Below are 21,328 nucleotides of genomic sequence, written 5' to 3' on the forward strand. Positions count from 1 at the left end.
TTCAAATCTGTTCTAAGAACAAATGACTTATTCTTCTGCCTTCTCTGTGTGATCTACCACTTGCTTCTACACATCTGCTTTTAGGACGAAAACACCACATTAATTATACTGCAACACAAGTACTGTGGTACAGGGCTGGCATACTTATAATCTAGAGCCCTAATTTATGAGCTACTAAAATATGGAGTATTTCATCTGCCAGTGATTCTGTCAAGTTCCTCTATATCATGCCATCTGCACTGCAAACATACCAAGTCTTCATCCTAGAAAGAAGCTTGGGTTCATTAATTAAGGACCAAATCATAAGAACTGCCAACAGCCAGACTGAGAGGAGAGCTGAGATCTCATTTTTATCTGGAATGACACACTAAACCAACAAACTGTTGATAAAAGCTTTATTTTTTTTTCCCCAACGGAAAGCCAATAAACTCAAAAAATAATTTAGTAATCAAGTAGTTTTCTGTAAGTATCACCAAACAGTTTACTTCTCATTAAAAGGGCTATACAAATGTTCATTTAAAAGATGTTACTGCAAAGCCATCAAAATGGGAGGAAATGACCTTTGCTTTGTTTCATATTAATCCCATTTGGGCTTTGCTATTTTTCTGTGACAAATATGGATATAGGTTACCACTCAAAGCCAGGAACAACAGCTCTCTGAGCAACAAACTCCTCCTTTCTTCGGAAGCTGATTGTGTAGAGATGCAAATACAGAGCAACTGCTGCAAAAATCTTGGTTTCTAAAAAAAAAGTCTTCTGCCCGTTGACCTTCATGCCCCAACATCAGAGGCTGTAGCTGGGTATCTGTAGCAATACAGTTTGTTGTCTGCTCCTCCACTCAGTAACAACTGGTGAGAGAAGGAAACTGTGATTAATACCAGAGCTAAGCAAAGCAAGTACACAAAAGTTAAGGACTCAATTTTTCTTTCCTTTAGAAAAGGTAATGATAATGTTCACTACTGTGAACTGTTAATGCATGACTAAAACCCAGAATCAAAGTACAGAAGCAACTTTGTCTCTTACTCTCTCTTAAAATTAGAAGTGAAATTTTTGTAGGCAAGTTACAGATTAACAGAAAGGGTTTTTTTGGTCATTTTAAACACATGTGTAGCACTACAGTAGCAGAACAGCTTGTTGTAGACGATTACACAGTTTTGCCCTTGTACATGTCCTGACTGCCATGCCCCAGCTGTTACTGCATGCTGCTGCTTTAATCCCAGAACCAGAAAACAGTACCTTGGAATGCATTTTCTGAGTAAGGTGCAGTGCTGTTCTCATCTCTCCTTGTTTGGAATATCAGTACAATGCTCACTTAATGCTACAGAGCTTCAGTTCCCACCCTTCCCCTTTGCAGAGTGTGGGGACACCAACACCCAGATACCAACCACAGCACAACTACAACCCTCTGTTCTCTTCTAGCTTTAAGCATAAGGAAGAAACAGTCCATGACTGCTTTTAGCTCTCTCCTTGGACACCACGCATATAAATTGAGTAACTTGCTCTTCAGATTCTTACCCCTGCTTCTGTCCAGTCCACACACAAAACCTTGTCTTCATGAGCAGCCAAGTCATACAGAGGAGCTTTGCAACTAGTGAAAAACAGGTTTGAAGTTATGTCAGCAATCACAGGAAACAGCTGGTCCCAGGAAGAAATGCTATCACAATGCTATCCAGTACATGTGGTCAAGAAGTTATAAACACTTTGAGAGAATACAGGTATCTGCCATCTGTGATGCTTTCTCAGAGCTGATCACATTAGTATTATCCTCTCCTACATCCCCAAAGAGAAAAGCAGCAACATTTTTCATCTGCTTACAAGCAACTTTGAGACTGAAATTCACCCAGTTGTTAGGAAGAGTTTGTTATAGTTTCCTTCTTCCAGATGCTGCTCAACTGTGCATATTTTCCAGCCCTCTGGTAGACTACAAGTATTTTTCTCCCTTTCATTATATGGTTGACTTCCAAAATCTAGAGGGTTTTCACAAATGCCACAGGTGTTTCCAATTGAAGTCTCTGACTGCCTGTGCTATTTCACGAGGGGTAGCTCACCCTATAAGCTCACATGACTTTGAACAGCAACTAACACAGGTTTATTTTACCTCCTCGTGTCCCAAAGCTTCACAATGTTGTCCAGAGAACCAGAGATCAGCTGATGCTCATGGGTAGGTGACCACTTCACAGATGTCACCCAGCCTGTGTGAGAAGTCAGAGACAGGAGAACCAAGGAGCCATCTGAATAGAAAAAGGAAAAAACAGACATCAGCAGATGCCAACTGCAACCAGCACTTTTAAGATGTGTACAAAATCCAGTGGGATTTGTTAAGTGTTAAGTGAATTTTATTCAAAGTGAACATAAACACAAGCCACACAAGTTCTGGGGAAGATAAAAAACAACAAAGAAACAAACCCAACTAAACAAAAAAGAAACCAACCCCAAACACCTCAAAATGTATTTCTGTGTCACTAGACTTTTCAAAGATCTTTTTTAAAAGCAAAGAAAAAATGCTTTCATTAACAACATGTAATATGCTAATGAACTCTGGATTAGGTTTACAGAAGCTAAACATTTTTTACTATTTGTGGCCTTCCAGTACCTGACCAGAGCCTACAAGAAAGATGGTGAAAGACTATTTACAAGAACATATACTGACAGGACAAGGGGAAATGGCTTCCAGCTGAGAGTAGGTTAAGATTAGATATTAGGAAGAAATTTTTTACTATGATAAGAGATTGGTGAGGCGCTGGAACTAGTTGCCCAGACAAGTTGTGGCTGCTCAGGCTCTGAAGTGTTCAAGGCCAGGCTGGGTGGGGCTCTGAGCAATCTGTGCTGGTGGAAGGAGTCCCTGCCCAGCGCAGGAGGATTGGAACTAGATGATCTTTAAGGCCCCTTCCAGCCCAGACCATTCTATGAAATATGTCTATGAAAATAAAGCCAGTAGGGTCAGTCATAGTATCTATAATTCCATCTGTCTATGATATATAGTACCATGTCCAAGTGACTACTATTTCACTTCAATGATTATCAGACCAGCCTAAGTCTGAACCTTACAAAAAAAAAATTCATTATGCAACTGCACAGTTGAACATTCATTAGTAAGTTTAAAAAAAAAAAAGGAAAACCTAAGCCCAGTTAGACTTCTAAATTATTAGGTAAGAAATTAAAACAAGTCTTGCACTGGAATACAGAAAATAGATGTAACCTTTGTAGTTAATAAAAGCCCCCAAACTACTGGTTTCAAGCAGAGGGACCAGAAAACAGTTTGTGAGATGTCTCTCAACAGGAAAAGGTTCTGATTTTGAAGAAAGCTTTGAGACCATGCACGTTTTAGCTCACCTTTGCTGCGAGGATCCCATAGTCTGATATGTCTGTCAGTGCTCCCTGATGCAAGACGTCGACACAGTGGTGAGTAGGAGACTGAATTAAACACTTTGTTTCCTGTCTGTCAGAAAAGAAAACAGTAATTCTAAGGCAGGAGCTACCATTCTTTATAAAGCACATCTCTTTTTTTTTTCTCTGAGCTGGACTTCAGCTGAACCTATAGGGTATAATGATCTCACCAAAGTTGATTTGAGATCTCCAGTCTCAGCATCCCAGAGTTTAATGGTGTGGTCCCACGATGCACTGCAAATTTCTTCAGCATCTGACCACAGTACAGAGGAGACAGCTTCTGTATGGCCTGAGAGAGTTGCCAGGGGAGTCTAAAATTTAATGGTGACAGATGTGAGTGAGTATCATCAAAAAATCTATTATTTCAACAAATAAAAATGTCTGATTAGCCTGAGACATACCAGCAGAAGTTTTACAGTCACCTTCAGCAAAGAGAAATTATTTCTTGTGGCTACACTTCTAAAGAAAAATCCTGGACAAACCTGGAGCTCATCTTACCCTTGTTAGTCCCAACTGTTCAGTCTTCTGTTTTTTCCGTGGTCTGTTAGCTGCTTCTTCCATTTCATCTTCTTCATCTGTAGGTACTGTGACAGAAGACAGGCAGACTTGAGCTAGAGATCTTTGTATTCCATCTCCGTGTACGTAATTAAGCAAATCCCAAAATTTCTGGTGCCTACAAACATCATGCAGGTAATAACCAGATCTGAAATTGTGTAATTAACCAAACCAGTAACTCAGCCTAGTGATGTACAGCCTTACAAATTTCCATCTTACCTGCAGACCATATCTTTAACATCTTATCCCAGGATCCACTGCAGAACTGTATGAACAGAAACATTTTGTTAAAAGTTGATCCAGACAGACCTTGGAAGAGAGACTTGCTTGTAAAACTAACTATTGGGTTGTAACACATGAAGAACAGTGCTGGGGTCCCAAAAAAACCTCAAAAATGTTTGGCACATATAAAATTATTCTTTTTACTTCCTTTGTAGGAAAAATATTTACAAAATACTTATTTCCTTCAGCACCAAAAAGTTTTACTTTCACCTGCCTGAGCTGGGAGCAATGACTCCCTCCACCTTTAGTAGGAGTGCTCATAATTGTTGAATTCCTGGATGAAGGCAAAGAACCTCTTTACTACCTGCTTTTTCCAAGTACTCTAGAAATTTTTTTCCCACCAAAACCACTGTGAAAAGTTAGGTCAAATTAAAAATAGTTCATTATAGCACAAAATTCACATGCACTTGAAGTAAAATATACTTTAAAATTTAACTTGTTTTCCAAACTAAATGATTCTGTGATTCTATGGCTTAGCATTGATTTAACACTCCAAATTCTCAATCAACACGACTTATAACAAGACTGGAAAATTATCAGTGTGTTCTAAAATCATGGTGAAGAATACCTATGCAGGGACAAAGGGAGGATTTTTGAGGTACAAGTTGCTAAATCCCAAAACACAAGGGTTTCTTTCCAGGAGTCACTCACTTTGGTTCTCGTACAATCAACAGCCACAGACTCGACACTCCCAGCGTGTCCCCTGCAGCAGTGAAGGGCTTTCACTTTGTTTTTCTCCACGTTCCACTCCCAGAGCAGGACAGTCTGGTCCATGGAAGCACTGAGTAACAGGCATGATAAACTATCTGAGAAAGAAAAAAGTTACACTCATGCCCAACTCAGCTTTCCAAAGTCTTTATGAATAATTATTCTAATCGTAGAAGAAACTGCAGATAGACAGAAACTCGTATGTATTTCAGTTTACATCATGTTACCCTGCAAGTACAATTAATACAGCTATATACACCAGTATTTACTAATGAAGACTGCAAGGTAGATAGACAACAACCATCTTAAAGTAACTGTATTCATTATTGTTTAAGGACTATTTATGCATACCATGACTTTGTTCCTTACACACACCACTGACAGAGGTTGAAGTAATTACATTTAGATAATTAAATATTCATGTTTAAGGAATACTAACATTTCTCCCCAAATAAATCAAACTACTACTATTCCCCTGCGATGTATACTGACCTTGCTTCACCCATGCCACATCCTTCACTACTTCTGTATGCCCAGCTATTGTAATGATGGATTTTCCTTCCACAGACCAGATCCGAGCAGTCTGATCGTAGCAGCCAGTTAATATCCTACAGGGTACAGTATTTGAAACATCATTAGGCCAATTATGAAACATAGCTTCAAGTAAAAACTTGGAAAAATATTAGCACAATAACTGGTTTAAAAGAAATAGCTTGGAAGAGTAAAAAAAAATCTTTTTGCTATAGAGCAAAGCTTGATTAAAGCCTTGCAACTGGGAGGCCAAGAGTACAGGCCAGAAAGACAAGCATAGAGAATACTGCACATTCTGATCGGTGAGACTCAAGATTGCTTACATTATTTAAAATTTAATTTATTGTTTTTCATATGTTGCCAGAGGTTCTAAGAGCATTTTCAAACCTCTACTTAATACATGAACATTACCTAGTGGATTGGAAAATTAATGTGCAAACACAGTAGAAAAAGACAATTATGGCTCTTGGGCCTTTTTTAAGGAAAATCCCTGCACAAAGATATGCTATCCTATTTGTTGCTAATGGGTGTGACATTGGAAGTCAAGGGTTTAAGCAAAAAAGAGATGAGGAAAACTTGCTTTCCTTTAAGAGAAAGAATGCTAAACAGCATTTGTTTCGTTCATTTGTATAAGCAGTTTCTCATTTTCAGTGTCTCTAGCTGTTTTCTAATTATGTTAAAGTCACTGTCAGTGAACTGCTTACAAAAGCAAGTAGCTGACTGACTTGACAGGTTAAAAAAAAATAATACAGAAAGACCAGAGGGGAAAAAACCCACCCAAGAGACTATTAAAGAGAGAATACTGCTCCATTTGACACCATGGAGGAACACGAATAAGCAAGACAAAACTTAGAATTGGCTTTGTGTGTTACCATTCTTGAGTGCCTTGAACAGAACTGATCCAGTCATCATGGAAGATGCATTCTTCTGGCTGAGGGGCCATGTATTTCTCCACATACTCTATTTCCACCACTTCTTCCTGAGCTCACAGACAAAACAGTTATTCAGTGATTTAGTATGGTTTTGTTTTTTTAAGCAGTAACAGTAAAATCTAACTGTAGTGTGGTACAAATAAATTGAGCAAACTGTAGTGTGCTCAATTTATTGAGCAAAGATTTTGGTATCCAAGTCCTTTGCCACATCAGTGGAACTAAGATATTTAGAAAAAAATGTGTAAATTATATTGCTTTCCATATTTTTATCAAATTACTATTAATAGCAAGCTGGAAGCAAAAGCAAGTGAGTTCATTCTTCTTTACATTCTTCTTCTTCTATATTTACTATTATAAAACTGGTAACTAAAACACTTTGCAACATCTTCTAGAGATAGTATTTATCCTTCCCCATTATGCCCCCCCATAAGAGACAAAAATATACTACTGATGAACTCAATAAGACACGAATTTTTCCTCTTAACTGTATACAGACAACAGTTTGGATAATGATGTTCCTTGCACTGCTCTGTAGTCTCTAATCACTGCAGTTCAGAATGGATTTAAAAATACAGGGAATTCTCCTGGGAAAATCAGAAAAGAAATAAAACTGAGCAAGGAAATCTACCTAGCTGACAGTGTAATACCTAAATCAGATTGAAGTTAACTGGCTAAGTCTGTTCTACTGTCCAAGGGGAGAAACTGAGTATGACTTACCGTGGAAATATTTTCCATTTCCATGTGTGTGACCAGCGGCACTCGCAAGAATTGGCCATTGATAAGGAAGTCAAATTCCACATACTTGTGATCCGCTGAAACAAATTAGGAAAAATCCATGTTCAGGTGTCATTACTGATTTGAAACCATCAAGAGCGGAATAATTTTGTGACTGTTTCAGGAAAATCGAGTCAGGAAGTGTTTAAAAAAAGACCCAAACGTAAACACCCACCCCCCAACCAAACCAAAACCCCTAAACAAACGACAAGAACAAAAAACCCAACCACTTGGTTTCTTCTCCCAATTTTAAGTGGGCAGCTCATTACTTCCACAGGATTATTTAAGTTAAGAGGAAGGAAAATTTGCTGTTGGGGTTCACAGAGTTGTTTGCCTCTGTAGCTATGTGTAATCAAACCCCAGTGGTGCTTCCTGACTGTTCCGCATGGATCTGGCCACTTGTAACACCAGCTAGAGCCCTGTATTTGTGGCAGCAGTAGGAAAACCATAAGAGTTTTTGGTTCATATTTCTTCCTTTGTAATGGCATAAATGACAAAGACATTTGTCATTTCTGCATTTTGGCAGAAGCACTGCACTGTGCACTAGTTTTCTGTTCAAAAGAATAGAAAATATTCTACTCGTTATACAAAATTGGACCTTCCAGCAACATTGCACAAGCGTTCTTGCCCAGATAACCTTTCGAGTCAGTCAGGCCATTTCAGCACTGACAGAATAGCTTAAGTTTTCTTACAGGCTGTCATAAAAACCAAGCTTTTGGTTTCCTTAGTTCTTGTGCCAGGTTTTGGGCAACGTTTCCATCCCCATCTGCCGTGGCAGCCTGGCCTGCGGCGCCGAGCACACACAGTATTCCATTCCAGCCTTCGGAGCCTTTCTCCCGGGAGTGCCCGGCAGCCCGGTACGCGCAGGTTTCAGACCAAGTTCCCGCAGAGCCCTGCTGTGGGCAGCCAGGCCCAGGCAGCAGGCTGGGGCTGTCGCGGTCCCGCCGAGGGCCTGCAGTGACAGCCGCGCGGTGCCGGTGCCGGGCCCGGCCGGCCGGACACGAGGGATGCCGGGCTCCGAGCGCCGCCCCGCCGCGGAACCTACCGTGCGCCGCCGCCAGCAGCTTGTTGATGAGGTGGCTGAGGTCGGTGGTCTCGGAGGCCGCGGGCACCGAGAAGGGCACATCCTCCACGGCGAACCTGCGGGCACAGCGCGCCGTTACCGCTCCGCGTCACCCGCTCCCCGCTCCCGCCCCCGGCCCGGCAGGGGAGGCTCCTCACCTGCGGTTCTCGGTGCGGAACCGCGCCGTGAGCTGCGCCATCACCGCTGTCGCCGATACCGGCGCCGACCACGTGTCGCGACGAGCCCCGGCCGAGCCCCCCGCGGGACCGCGCGCCGCCCGCGTGCCGCGCGCCCGCCGCGCTCCCGAGAGCCCGCGCGCCGCCGCCTTCCCGGCGCTCCCCGCGCGCCCCCGCCCCGCTCCGCGCTGAGGGCGGGCGCGCGTGCGCGGGGCGGAGGCGCGCATGGCGGTGCGGCTGCGGGAGCCGAGCCCAGGTGGAGTAACGCGCTCCCGGCATCGCTGCCCCCGGGCCGCCGCGACGGGACACCGACCGGCGCGTCCCGCCGCGGGGCTGCGCTGCCGAGGGGTGCGGCGGGCTCGGGCTGGGGCGCCCTCCGCGCTGCTGAGGGCTGGGGCGCGGGGCGCGTTCGGGTGTGCCGGGCAGGTGCTGGAGCGGCTGCTGTGCCTGCTCCTGAGCCTGCTCCTGAGCCTGCTCCTGAGCGGGGCCGCCGCGCTGTGCCGAGCGGGGCTCTGCCCCGAGTGCTGCTCTCTGCTCGGAGCCGCTCGCGTTGTTTCTCTGCATGTCAAGCGACACACCCACAATAAACTGCTACTAGAAGTAATAAACTCAACGCGCGGTGGACTTTAAAAGAAGCTGTAAGTGACTCGGTGTTTGGGGAGAAGGCTGCCTGTGTGAGGAGCTGCTGTGTGTTTGGGTTGTGCATGACTTTTTCCCCTCACGTTTTTGACAGTCCGTCGTGGCCTCTAGGCGCAGTTGGGGTTTCCCGGGTGGTGACTCGGGTTTTGGTGACTCCGCTGGTTGCAGTGGGCAGGTGTGGAGTGCTGGTGTTTCGTGAGACTGAAATCTCATCTATTTCTTAGGCATACTTCAGAGACCTAACATTGTTTGTCATGGCGCGTTTTCCAGTTGCTGGTGTTGCCTACACAAAACTGCCTTGAGAAACCTTTTAAGTGGGAGTCCCCAGATCTTCTGTGCATTCTTAATAGCATTGCCTGCTCCTCCATGAGAGAGATATACAAAATCTCAAACCTGGTACAAGTTAACGAATCTAATTGTAACTCCTTTACTGGAGAGTATAGCTATGCTCTAATTTCCTCCTTGATAGTTTTACTGTAATTCATGTCCTTGTGAATTTGGGCCACTGTGGATGGTTGTAGAGAAATGCTTTCAGAAAGAGCTTTTTCAGAGGGCATTTTGATTGTTGTAAGCTATGCAATTATCTGAAGTCTTCTTATAAAACCTCTGAAACATTTCACTGAAAACCCAAAAGAGATTGATGGTGAAGTATTCAGCTGCATGTATTTTCTATTAAGTATAACCAACACCCTTCACAGAGTGCTCACAATGGTTATCGTGTTTGCCTGTGCTAGCAGTTTCTGTGGCTGCTTGCTCTCGTTGTAGAGGTGAACCAAGAACAACAATGGCCACAGATTTCCTTTTATTTCGGGCTAAGCGCTTCCCAAATGGAGGCAGGGTGAAGTAAGTAGACCTGTGTCGTTAAAATGCGCTAACCTGTGAGCTGGAAATAGCCCTGGAGTGCTGGGCTTGGGAAGCAGCCTACAAAGTGGTTTGGGTGGAATTTTGTTAAGGTTAAGCTGAGGCATAGAGAGCTGCTTGTGTGCTCTGAGGATGCAGCTCTTGTTCCCACTTCACACTTACATTAAACTTCCATTTTTCTCCTTTAGTCCACTAATCAATATGTGATACAGTGGTGTTACAGTGGGAATTTCTGTGGTGCTCACTTAATATTTATTGAGATACTTGCATGTTATTTACACGTTCATGACAAAGTATCCAAATATATACATAAATACATAGGATTTAACTCTCTTATTTGGGGAATTGGTCAGCAATATTTGTGTAAGATCTATTAACTGTGTATGTACTTGTACACATCTGTAGAAGCATATTTCTTCAAGATTAAAAATAGTCTTTGTTTGTGGTTGCACACAAGCACTTAGGTTAACAAAACCTGGATGATTAAACCATGAAGTTAATTTTCCAAATGATGTGTGTGTCACTCGTTTGCCTGGATTACAACAGTGATTAGACAAAATCATGGGGCAAAATTGTACCACGGGGATTATTTTAAACACAAAAATAAAACTTCAGGTATTTCTGGGCTGCTTATGAAAGGAAGCTGAATACATATCACTGTGTATTTACCCTACTGCTGGATATTTTCCCCCGAGCTTTGTTACTAATCATTGTTAGATAGAGGATATTGGGCTCTAGGGTCATTGTTCTGTCCCTATACAGCTGTCCTTGTGTTCTGTTGTTGGGTTCCAACATGCTCAGAGTACTTATCATCAGTATCTCTGGAACAAACTCAGTTTATCTCAAATGTGCTGCTTTAGCAAAACTGCTGTGTCTTCTTTACATCTTTGAACTGAGAGGAAGTGGTTGAGTGATGTTGCTCAACCAAAAAAATCTAGTCTTCTGGGGGTTTTTTTCATTTGCTGCTAACATGCTTCAGACATTGTAACTGAAACCTCTTATAATTGTTCTCAGATCCAAAGCTCAAAAATACTTGGTAATCATGAGGTAACTTCATTTGGAACTTGGTCTGGAGTGTCATCGCTTGAAAATTGAGTGGAAAAATAAATCTGCTTTAGATTAAAGTATTAATATATTGAGTATATGAGCAGCTTAACTTCTCAATGTTGTTTGTATCAGCAGGATGCTTTATTCAGCTTCAAAAGCCAAGGAGATGTGGATTTACTTTGCCTGCGTCCTTTATACCTTTGCAAAGCAGAATAAATCTGTGCTTTAAGAGTTGTACAGTACTTTTGAAGTTACTCTCTAGCCTGTTACAGTCTCCTTAGTAAAGCTGTAAACAGTTGAAATACCACAGCCAAGAAGGTCCATCTTGAGGAACTTACTTGCGTGGTGTGGTGAAGAAGATATAGCTGGTAGCAGTCATGCTAATATAATGCAGCCTGTCTTTAAAGTAAATACTGGAGGGAAACATCCTGAGCATCCTTCCCCCTCCTTCACCCCAAACTACAGGAGTTAAGTTTTCTTCTGTTCAGTTGGGTATGTTATGTGTGTAGTCTGATATATGTATACTCTTGTAAGTTAGGGACCAAGTTAATTGTCATTTTGTCCTGTTGCTTGTGAGTATTTGGGATTGGTTGCTGCATTAGAGGGTATGCTGTGTGCATGAGAGCATTATCCTGTGCATATGGCAATTCACTGTCCAATATCTGTCTGCTGGAAGGTTTGTAGTGGGCACCTGAGCATTTTGAAGCTTTCTTTAGGATTAGGAGGTAGATCTCTGAAGTGCCAGGTGATCTGTCTTTTTGTCTTTCATCACATGATAAATGCCAAATGTAGTTTCATATATCTGGTGATTTTTTTTCTGCCCAAAGCATACTGCTGTAGACTAACAATAATAATTTTATTTCATTTATACTTATAAATGAATAAGTATAAATTGTCTTATAAGCCTTTAAAATAAATTTATTTTATTCAAAATATTTGCACGACAGAGTTGCATAGTGCAAATTCTGTCTGGTGATTATGGAAGAAGGTGACTAATGTATTTATAAAGCACTGCTGACATGTGTTTAAATATCAAGTGTTCTCTGGTTGTTAGTTCAGTGATTGTGGACATACTCAGATGAAAGTGATGGCAGGGTGTATGTGAGTTTTGTATCTGTGTGTGCAATGACAAACCAAGCAAATTGTCTCATATAAAAGGCTAAGCTGTATTCCTGGAGCAGCACATGGAAATTTTTCTGCAGTGAGTAATACAATGATAAGGAGGCAAGGATTTCTTGAGAACTTTGCTGTTACCTTGCAACAGCATTAGAACTTCTAACTCTGAATAGTATAAGACCTAAAGACAACACCTGCAGCGATCTCTTGGCAGAAGGCTAAAATGAACTTTTATAACCTTTTCAGGTCACCTTGTAATGGAAGAAAATGGAGCTGACCATGACATTGCTATGGAAGGATCTAACAATTTGTTCATAGGCAGCTGTAATGGTACAGGAGAGTCAGAAACAGATGATCAGGTTTTTCAGGTGAGGTACTAGTGCTTTGTCCTTGTAGATGCTTCCTTTACATCCACTCTGATGAGTTTAAAATATACTGTTTCACCAATGCAGGCTTTTTTTCTTGCCTTTAGAATAATACTAAACTCATGTCTTTTAAGAATGTACATCCTCCTCTTAGATTCCTGTGCCTTTCAGTTTTGAACTGATGAATATCCAGATGTTACAATGACAACTTTCAGTAATTATGTCCTGTTACAGTGCTGAAGAAATGCGTGTTTTATTTTGTTAACAAAACCTTTTAAATAAAGAATACTTTATGACGTGCGTTGGAATAGGAGAAGTTCAGAACACTTGAAAATTAGGTCACATTGCTTAGTGACCCAATGTGACAAATAAAACTGTAAGGACACAGGACACCTGTGTAGATATTGGGGAAGAGGAGTCTTTCATGTATTCTTTATCAGATATTGCCAGATATTCTTATTTGGGGAGATTTCTGTGCGTGAATGCTCTTCTGCTGAACATTCTTTTAACATCAAATGTTGTTCAGGTAGTGATTTAGTTGTGTGCTTATGGTCTGTGCACAGTATCTCTAACACAAGAAGTGCCATTTGTTTGCTGCTGCTTTTCTGGTGTAGTTTATAGTACGCAGTTTCAGCACAGAAGATTTATACCTGCAGAATTTTTTATGAAGTTACTTAGGACAAATCTGACTTTGTATAAAATTTAGAAACATTTTCCCTCATTCTTTGATTTATAGTGTATTAATTTTTTTCTCGCAAAAACATCAGAATCATTTGTGCAGTTGCTGCAAGAAATACAAGAAATTGCAGCCTCTCTTGCATTGGCCAAGTAACAGCCTGGCATGTTATTGTACACAGGGGCTGCCTATTTTTTACATTATTTTTACATGCTTAATGTTTGTGTTGTCAGAGTTTCACCAAGACAAATATTTGTGCTTATGCAATTAAATTAAAATGGGATGTACTCTAAGTCTTTGGCTCTTCAAACTTGATGAGGATAAGCTCTATTTTTTTAAGGTTTTGAAGATCTGATTCTTGGCCTTGTGCTGTACGCTTCTTGGCCTTGAATTGGAGGTTGTGTTGCTTGTGTTTCTTCAGTGGTAAGGAATTAAAAAAATGTATAGAGATTTTTTTCTTCATAGCTAAATGCATGTATGGAAAGGCCAAGTGGAATAGTATCTAGGATTTCTTTTGAAGTCAAATCAAGCTGGTGAATATTTTACAGTTTTGGTTTTGATATAAGTCTTCTCAGTTTCTGGAAAGACTTGAGACGTTTTAAAGTGATAAGTGGTTTTGGGGGGCAGATTTTGAGTGAAAGGGATTTTCTTTTGATTTGGTAGAGAGACTTCATTCTAGGAAGTAGGAATATGAATACTTTTTCATCATGGAAATGGAAAACAGAAGTAGAACTCCTAGTGTTAGCATCTTGATCAAAAGGACAAGAGATACCTTTGAGTATACACTCCAGCACACTGGTTTTAAATGTTCTTTTCTCTTTCTTTATTTTTGTGGGGTTTTTTTTTTTTTCTCTTCGTAGACATTACTGCTTGAAGTACATTTTACTGGTTTTCTTCTGTGAGAGCAGCTAACGTGCATGGATTCCAGGGATCCATTGTTTATCCAGAGTGACTCTCCCACAGCCCTGCCCATCACAGTCCCCCTCTCGGGCAGTTCTCCATCATCAGCTGTGCCAGCGCGGCCGCCGCAGCCACGGTCCCACTCTGCAGAGGAATTCCACCTGGCAGAGCAGAGCAGGCAGCCCCTCTGTGAGCTGCAGCCCCTCTGTGAGCTGCAGCCCCTGGGAGGGCCCAGTGCACCCATGGTGAGTGTCTGCAAACAGGGCTGGGGCTGTGTTCACAGATGAGGGAGCTCTTTGAAGAGCTCTCTTACCTGGTGCTTTGTTGTAGCAACATCTGGTTCAGACTTTAGCAACATGCTAAAACTTCTCCGTGGTTCAGTTCATGCTCCAGTTGCCCTTCCTCAGGTAGGCAAATCCTGTCTGCAGCCATTACTAATCTTATTAAACAACAACTGATGTATTTTGTCAGTACTAAACCTGGATGCTATAGTGTGGTAAGATCGCGTACTTCTTGCTGCTGCTTGCTCTATATTCCATGGATAAGTCTCTGGTTTCTTGGGGGGAATCAGAACATTAGAAATAAGTCATTATGTCTCACCTTTTCCTCAGCCCTCAATTAATTCTTAAAATGTTGCTTTGTAATCTGTAACATCTATTTTGTAAAAAAGGTAATGCTCTCACCCAGAGAGTTTGGTTGGCATGTATTGTGCTCTCAGTAAAGATGCTTCCTCCATTTATAATAAATGGAGAAACATTTATATGTTATATATATAAATCAGAAACAAGATGATATTTTTTGTTACTCTAGGTTTTGTAATATTGTTGGGGTCAAGTCCTTTGTAATTAGGGGAAAATATACCATAAAGAGTTGTTTAAGTTTTTCAGAATCCCAGGTGACTGAATTTGTATTTTTTTAAAGTTCTGGAGCTTTTCTTCTCTCTGGTTTTGCATTAAATGCTGCCCAGAGGTCAGTTTCTTAGAAGTAAATGTCAAAATTTTTATGTTATGATTAGTTCTGCTAGTCCATGAATGGATTTACAGCACACCCAGCTATGAATGGCTTTCAGGTGTTTGATAGCTTTAATAATAGTGTTGTAAGTTTCAAATAAGTGTGTAATTCATTATAAAATCATATACAGTGGTGGGGTGTTTTCTTTAATTAAAGGGCTATTTAAAAAGGGGAAAGTAATTTTAAGACATTGACAATAGAGAGACAGTTTTCTTATTACATAAAGTCAAGTAAATTTACAGGCCCTAATTATATTCTAAAATATTTTCTGTTCTGGTAATAAGCAAACCCAGTTGTGCTGCATGATCACCATACAAACCAGTGCCATTCATCCTTCTGTGTGACTACCTTACAGATGATTGTTGCCAGCCAGTCAGAAAACGGACAGGTGCTGCATGTCATTCCTTCTGCCCAGCCAGGAGTGACCCAAGTGATTATTCCTCCAGGTCAGCTTCTGGATGTGACCAGCACAGAGGGTGAGTTTAACCTGTGGGACTTGAGGGTGTGTGCTCCGTGATTAAGTACATCCCGCATGATCTTTTTTAAGCACCTTATTTTTATGTGTTTCCTTTCCTTAGTCAGTTGTAAGACAAAATATGCACTGAATCTCCTTTCTAATTATGAATCTGGCTCCTCACACACCACATTTTCTGTTGGACAAAAGCCTTATGAAAGAAGAGCTATTATGCCCCCTTTCAGAAGGGTATGTGATGGGTAGATTGACATATCAAGCACAGAGTTGTTTCTTGCCTTATTTAATGTTAATAAGGACATTTGTGACATCAGATGTACTGTCAGCTTCAAATTTTCAGTATTTGTTTATTTCATTTTGAATGTAGTTAATTCCTGTCGTGCAGACCAGCCAGAAGAACATTAAATCTTCTATTCCAGCGATCACTGGTGATGATGCATCTTTTGTGAAGCCGGGAATGAATCACCTAGGTAGAAATTCAGTTCCCAGTCAAGGAAAATGAAATGTAACTTTCCATTCATTGGAATGTGTTAATTGTCACATTTTAAACATGTGCTAAGATGCACAACTAGAAGTGGGTTTTTTTAGGGTTTTCTCAAGAAATGGACATACTGAAATCTGAAAGTGTTGATTATTTATCTTCAGTCCTTGCTGGATGACAAAATGCTGTGTACTAGTTTGTGTTCACAGGGTAAGACTATGAACTAGGTGGTCATGTTCTGCTAAACTCAAATATTTTTTAAACTGTTTATTCATTCTCTGTATAAAACTCTCAAAATCTGAGCACTGATCAAGTGCTCCTGTGGAGTGATAGCTCAGAGTAAGGATAGAGTCCTGGTGCTGGGTGGATGGAAAAAGACTTGGGGTTCAAGTCATGATCTAGCCCTTTTCACTAAGGGTTGCAGTATGGTTTCATGACCTTGCATTGAAAGGCTTATTCCTACCCTAATGCCTTCGCTCCCTCCCCAGCTCTTGCAGAGATAGGACTATGTTTGGTTACAGCAGAGTCTTACGTGACTGCAAAGCTGACAGAGCCTTAGCTTATGAAACAATTGCTGCTCTTTGTAAGCACTAAGTTGCAATACTAAGTAGTATTTTTTCATCTTCATTTTTCATTCAACGTGGGGCTTGGTGTCATAGTATTTGAATACATTTTCTACAACAGTGCTACAGGTGTCATTTGTGGTATGTTTTTGTTTTGTTTTTTTCTAGAGACTTACTGTGAGAAAGACTTTGTAGTTATTTGATCTTTAAAAGACAGTTAGGAAGACTTTTCAGTGGTTTACTATGGAGATTGAAGGGGAAGGAGAATGGCCTGTCAGCCCCTGAGTTTCACTTGTTTGTGCATGATGGTTGTGCATGAAATGGTGCAGACTTCAGAGTAGCCTTGTCATGTCTTAAGAGCACATCTATAGGGAGGAACCAGTGCTGTGAGCCAGAGTGGTGTTAATTCAAGTGCACACTTACGAATCTTCTTATGGAGCTTTCTTGTGGATCCGTTTCTGTACTGTGTCAATAGCTTACCACTCTCTGTCTGGATGAGAGAAATAAACTTTCATAGTTGAAGGGCAAAAATCTCTCACCTAAAGAGACCAACATATCGAATGTCTGCTTTCACAGTTTTCCATTATGTTTTTGTTTAACTGTACACACAGGCTTCAATCTAAGAGCAATTTTTGGCTTACGGATTGCTCCCCTTTACCAAGAAAGGCTAAAACATTTGCTGTAACAGCATGTCAGATTCAATTACAAGAGTCCTGTTTTTCTTGTTTAAGTGTTCTTTTCTAAGCACAAAACAGTATCATTACTTCATTTTTTTCTTATTTTAAAAGCAACCAGTATGTGACTTGCAGCTGAACAAAATACTTGTGCATTCCTATATGTATTCCTGGAAGTGTAAAGCAGAGTAATTTGCAAGTGATTATTGATTACTTGCTTTGTTGTGAAGGGATTCATAAGCAGTAGCATGATTACCAAAGTCCTTAAATGTAAGCAACCTTATCAAGTGTATCTTCATATGTGCCCCAGGAGTTTAAGCACTGATTCACAACTGTTAGACTACTTTATCATCTACAGGACTTCTTTCCTGTGTCAAAAGGCTTGCTTTAACAACGCACATTAATCATAGCTTGTTTTTCCCCATTCTATGTTCAGTTATTAACCAAGAAGCTGCTTTATTTTTGTAAAGATGTTTCAGAAGAGAAGTGTGGTGATGGGAACCTGCAGACTGTGGTGGTGGCTTCTATAGCAGACAGTGCAAGCAGTTACATTCTACATCCACAGGCATCTCTCACTGTATCAAAAAAAACAACCACCAGGTAGGTCAGGAGTTAAAAGGATGAGCAATCACTTTGACCCACTGTTAGCACTGCCTTTTTTTCTTGCTGTTTGTTTTTGCAGTGTTTATCACAAAATTACCATGGAACAGAGGTTATGAACGCATAGTGTTAGTGAATGATGTGTAGCTAACTGTGATTTCAGGCAACTTTTGTATGTGCCAGAGCAATAGAAGCAGTTGAAGTACCTGTATTCCAGAGGAATAGGTGAGCATTTCAAGTAAAACAGTGCAAATTACTGAAATTACTTTAAACAGGTACTTTTACTGCCAGCCAAGAGTTGAAAGTGACCCGGTGAAGGAAATGCAGGGAAAGTTGATGTTTGAGGCAGAAGAGTTTCTTGGATGAGTGTTCTAGAACCTATACAAGCTGTGCTCCCACAAGAGCAGTTACTTGTAGAGATGAATTTTTGAGATGGAGGTTTTAGTAGTTGGCATTAACTGTGAGAGCCTAATATTTGTTCTCTGGATAACTCCTTGAGCGTCCTTTGATGAAAAAGAGAAAGTAGCTTCTAATGGTGTATGTTGGTGAAACGCTTATGCAGATTGATTAGCCAAGTTTCCAAAGTTAGTTGATTGTTATGTATTTTGCACTTGATACCAGTCTGATTCTCTCCCCATGCTAAATGTTGCCTACTATTTAAATTCCTGAATGCTCTGGAATTCTTTTTTACTTGAAAAACCTCTCAAAACCTCAAACCAACCAAATAAAACAACAACAGCAATGAAAAATAATGACAATAACAACAAACTCCCAAAGAAGACATTTGCTGTGTGGACTGCAAGCTGGCTTTGCATTGGTTTATGCTCTTTAGAAATTATGTGTGGACTGCAAGCTGGCTTTGCATTGGTTTATGCTCTTTAGAAATCTTTTCCTCAAAGAAGAGGAAAAGATCCGAGTAATCTTACTAAAGCATAAATTGTATGTATTTAAGAAACATGTAAAACAAAGAGAAAAGTTTGTGGACAGATAATGTGCACACTGTCTCTACATGTCAGAAAAATAATCTTGGAAATTAGACATATTTGTATAGACAGGAGTTGATACATTTGTTTTGGAGTAATTAACAGCAAGTAAGCTTTGTTTCTGTCCCAGGATTTAGGGAATGGAGAAACTAGGTATGTACTTAAAATAGTTACTGGAACTATTTTTCAGTAACTTAAAATATATTAAAATGTGCAGCATTTAACAGGTGTTTGATACTGGTTTTAATCTTCCACATTTTACCATCATTTTGCATGAGAAAATTATCAAGACAATCAGCTGCTCTGTTTCACTGTGTTTTGTCTATTGTTATCAGACAACAATGCTAAGAATACTAAGTGTTTGGAGGACTTAAACATAGAAGACGGTGGGGATTTAAAATCCTTTTATTCCTTGTAAATTATTTTAACAATGAAATAGAATATGAAGAAAATGAACCCCAGTTTTTAAGGTGTGTTGATACGACAGCCATAGTTTGATCATCTGTTCCAGGGTTATACATAATACACTGATTTGATGTTGGCTCTAGTTTAGACTAAACTGTTGCTCTTCTGAATGTCTGTATATACTTCCATTATTTTTTTTTTTCAGTGTAGTGGAAGATCCTTTTCCCATCCCTCTTCAACCATTGCCACTAAATACACCTGCATGGGCACGCCGTCTCAGGAACTGTGAGGTGGGCCACAAAGAATTCTGACTTGATGTTTTATCATCTAGCTCTGACATAATGATCCTATTCTGTGAAAGGGATAATTCATAGCTGTGGAGGTGTTAAATCTTCCTGGTATATAGTACCGGTACTGCTAGCACAGTTAAACACATAAAATGCTATGAAATCCCTTTCTGTTTTGTGAATTTCAGAATAACTGACCATCAACAAGTCCTAAAGTGAGAAATGTGATACCTGAAAACCTGATACCTTGTCATGCTGGGAAGAGCCACTGTGTGCCCTGTTAGAGTTTGCTGTTGAACTACAGTGCAAACTTTGCTGGCTTCTGCAACTGTTGATATTGGTTTGTGTTATCATGCGGAAATCAAAACGCATGTGACTGGCCAGTGTCAAGTCTGAGACTTAAAGCATCCTAATGTCAATATTTTACTAAGGATTCCTATTTTAGATATTCTTGCTGATTTATTTTTTGTGTCCCAGTAGGTTAGATTACATGTGCTTGTTTTCTCCTTTGTTAAAAAATGCTCTCTTCATTCTCTGTAATGGCTTTTGACCTAACCACAGCTCTTGCTTTATCTGCGTATTGTCAGGTGTCTGCAGAGCTGTCCTGATGACTGGGATGCTATCAACAGCTAGAATGTATCATAAGTTACTTAACAGGAAGGGAGATGGGAAGTTTCTTGAGAGATCAACTACCCCTTCCTCCTGCTACCAGACTCTTCCTGATAGATGTTTATTTTATTTTCTCTTAATGCTTTTTAAAAGGAAAGCTCATACTGTCTAGCTGCTTAATCTCTGTAGATATCTTTAGCACTTCTTTTTTTTTTCTCCCATTGGCTTGGCCACTGATAACTGGAAGTTTGAGGGACCTAGAAATTGAATTTCTTTTGGTATCAGCTTAAAACAATTTTAAAATTAAATATATTAATCTATTCCTTTTGTGTGTTGCTATTTATTTAACACAAATGGTACTGTCCACTTTTATGTCCACTTAAATGTTAAGAGGTCAGAAAATCAATAGCATTAATTCTTCCATGGTGGAGATACCATTGTTATAGAATCAGTCTCTTAATTCAGTCGGCCAGTTAGTTGATAAAGGTCGTTGTGTTTTTAGCACTATGTGGCATATTCTTTCCTGTCTTAACATCCATGTGGCTTATCTGAATTGTTATTATTGGTATCATATTATCAGAGGACTTACGATTGATCTGCTTTGTCTATCTGTTACAAGAAATTTCACCTGCTGTGCTTAAAATTCACAGCAGCATGTATGGAAAAGTTCTTATTTGTAAAGAAAAGTAAATAGAAATAATGTCTCGTTGAATGTGTTCTGTGGACATAACCATTTCCCTCTGCTGTTCAGCAGAACTGTTTCCTGTGTGCATTAATCCTTCCTGATCCACCAGGGAGTGCTGGAATGTATGTGCCTTTTCTTGGGCACAGACTAGAGACATTGGGATTTTGAGGTATTTATCTTTCAAGTGCCAAAATGTTCTGTTATTAGTAACAGAATTGAAGGGTCCTACTGGAATTTGGAGATCCAGTTTGGAGAGATGCTGGTAAATATGTCAGCTCACAACTCCACTATTTCAGTTGCCTGCCAGAATAGGAAAAAAACTTAAAACAGTGTTGAGGTCTAAATGACTTTGCAACAAGATGTCAGCAGGTGAAGCCACTGCACTCCAAAGGGCAGTGACTCCTTTGGCAGTTAGTGCTGCAGGCAAGCACGGAGCAGTAAAAGCTACAGTCATCCAAATTACCAGCAAGCTCTGTGTTTGGTGTTGATTCCCTGACTGCCTTGAAATGTTCAGCTTACATTTGCTGTGTCTGGACTGCGTAATGC

General features: G+C 40.4%; 2 protein-coding genes across 13 annotated transcripts in view; one reads left to right on the forward strand and one right to left on the reverse strand.

Annotated features, from left to right (window-relative positions):
* Positions 1-378: 378 nt before the first annotated feature.
* On the reverse strand, positions 379-8,550 carry WDR12 (WD repeat domain 12). Its single transcript, XM_085066192.1, has 13 exons — positions 8,391-8,550; positions 8,215-8,309; positions 7,113-7,207; positions 6,336-6,442; positions 5,425-5,540; positions 4,876-5,030; positions 4,162-4,207; positions 3,886-3,971; positions 3,558-3,698; positions 3,334-3,439; positions 2,099-2,231; positions 1,516-1,588; positions 379-848 (listed from the first exon to the last, which is right to left on the reverse strand). The coding sequence occupies exons 1-13, from the start codon at positions 8,429-8,431 to the stop codon at positions 771-773; spliced, it is 1,272 nt and encodes a 423-aa protein (XP_084922318.1). The 5' UTR covers positions 8,432-8,550; the 3' UTR covers positions 379-770.
* Positions 8,551-8,593: 43 nt separating this feature from the next.
* CARF (calcium responsive transcription factor) overlaps positions 8,594-21,328 on the forward strand; it is a 38,999-nt gene continuing 26,264 nt past the window's right edge. For 6 of the 12 annotated variants that reach the window (XR_014853427.1, XR_014853428.1, XR_014853429.1 and 3 more), the window contains exons 1-6: positions 8,594-8,664; positions 12,318-12,439; positions 14,021-14,257; positions 15,379-15,499; positions 17,684-17,813; positions 19,407-19,491. Coding sequence is in view for 1 of the 12 variants with exons in the window: in XM_085066191.1 (XP_084922317.1) it covers positions 8,634-8,664; positions 12,318-12,439; positions 14,021-14,257; positions 15,379-15,499; positions 17,684-17,813; positions 19,407-19,491 (726 nt within the window). In the remaining 11 variants the exon portion in view is untranslated. Of the gene's footprint in view, positions 8,665-8,876; positions 9,047-12,317; positions 12,445-13,972; positions 14,258-14,342; positions 14,420-15,307; positions 15,500-17,683; positions 17,814-19,406; positions 19,492-21,328 lie in introns of those variants that run through there. The other 6 variants (XM_085066191.1, XR_014853433.1, XR_014853434.1 and 3 more) reach the window with 6 other exon arrangements.

The sequence above is a fragment of the Lichenostomus cassidix genome, chromosome 7, assembly GCF_008360975.1.
Source record: "Lichenostomus cassidix isolate B80296 chromosome 7, HeHo_3.0, whole genome shotgun sequence".
In the NCBI taxonomy this organism is placed as follows: domain Eukaryota; kingdom Metazoa; phylum Chordata; class Aves; order Passeriformes; family Meliphagidae; genus Lichenostomus; species Lichenostomus cassidix.

Bases quoted from the DNA above. Each gene is read 5' to 3' on its own strand.
- WDR12 (XM_085066192.1), bottom strand. From the start codon at position 8,431: ATGGCGCAGCTCACGGCGCGGTTCCGCACCGAGAACCGCAG. The intron at 5,031-5,424 runs GTCAGTATACAT...TTTCTTTCTCAG, and splicing joins TGTGGCATGGGTGAAGCAAG to ATAGTTTATCATGCCTGTTA. The intron at 3,972-4,161 runs GTAAGATGGAAA...CTTCTGTCACAG, and splicing joins GTTAAAGATATGGTCTGCAG to TACCTACAGATGAAGAAGAT.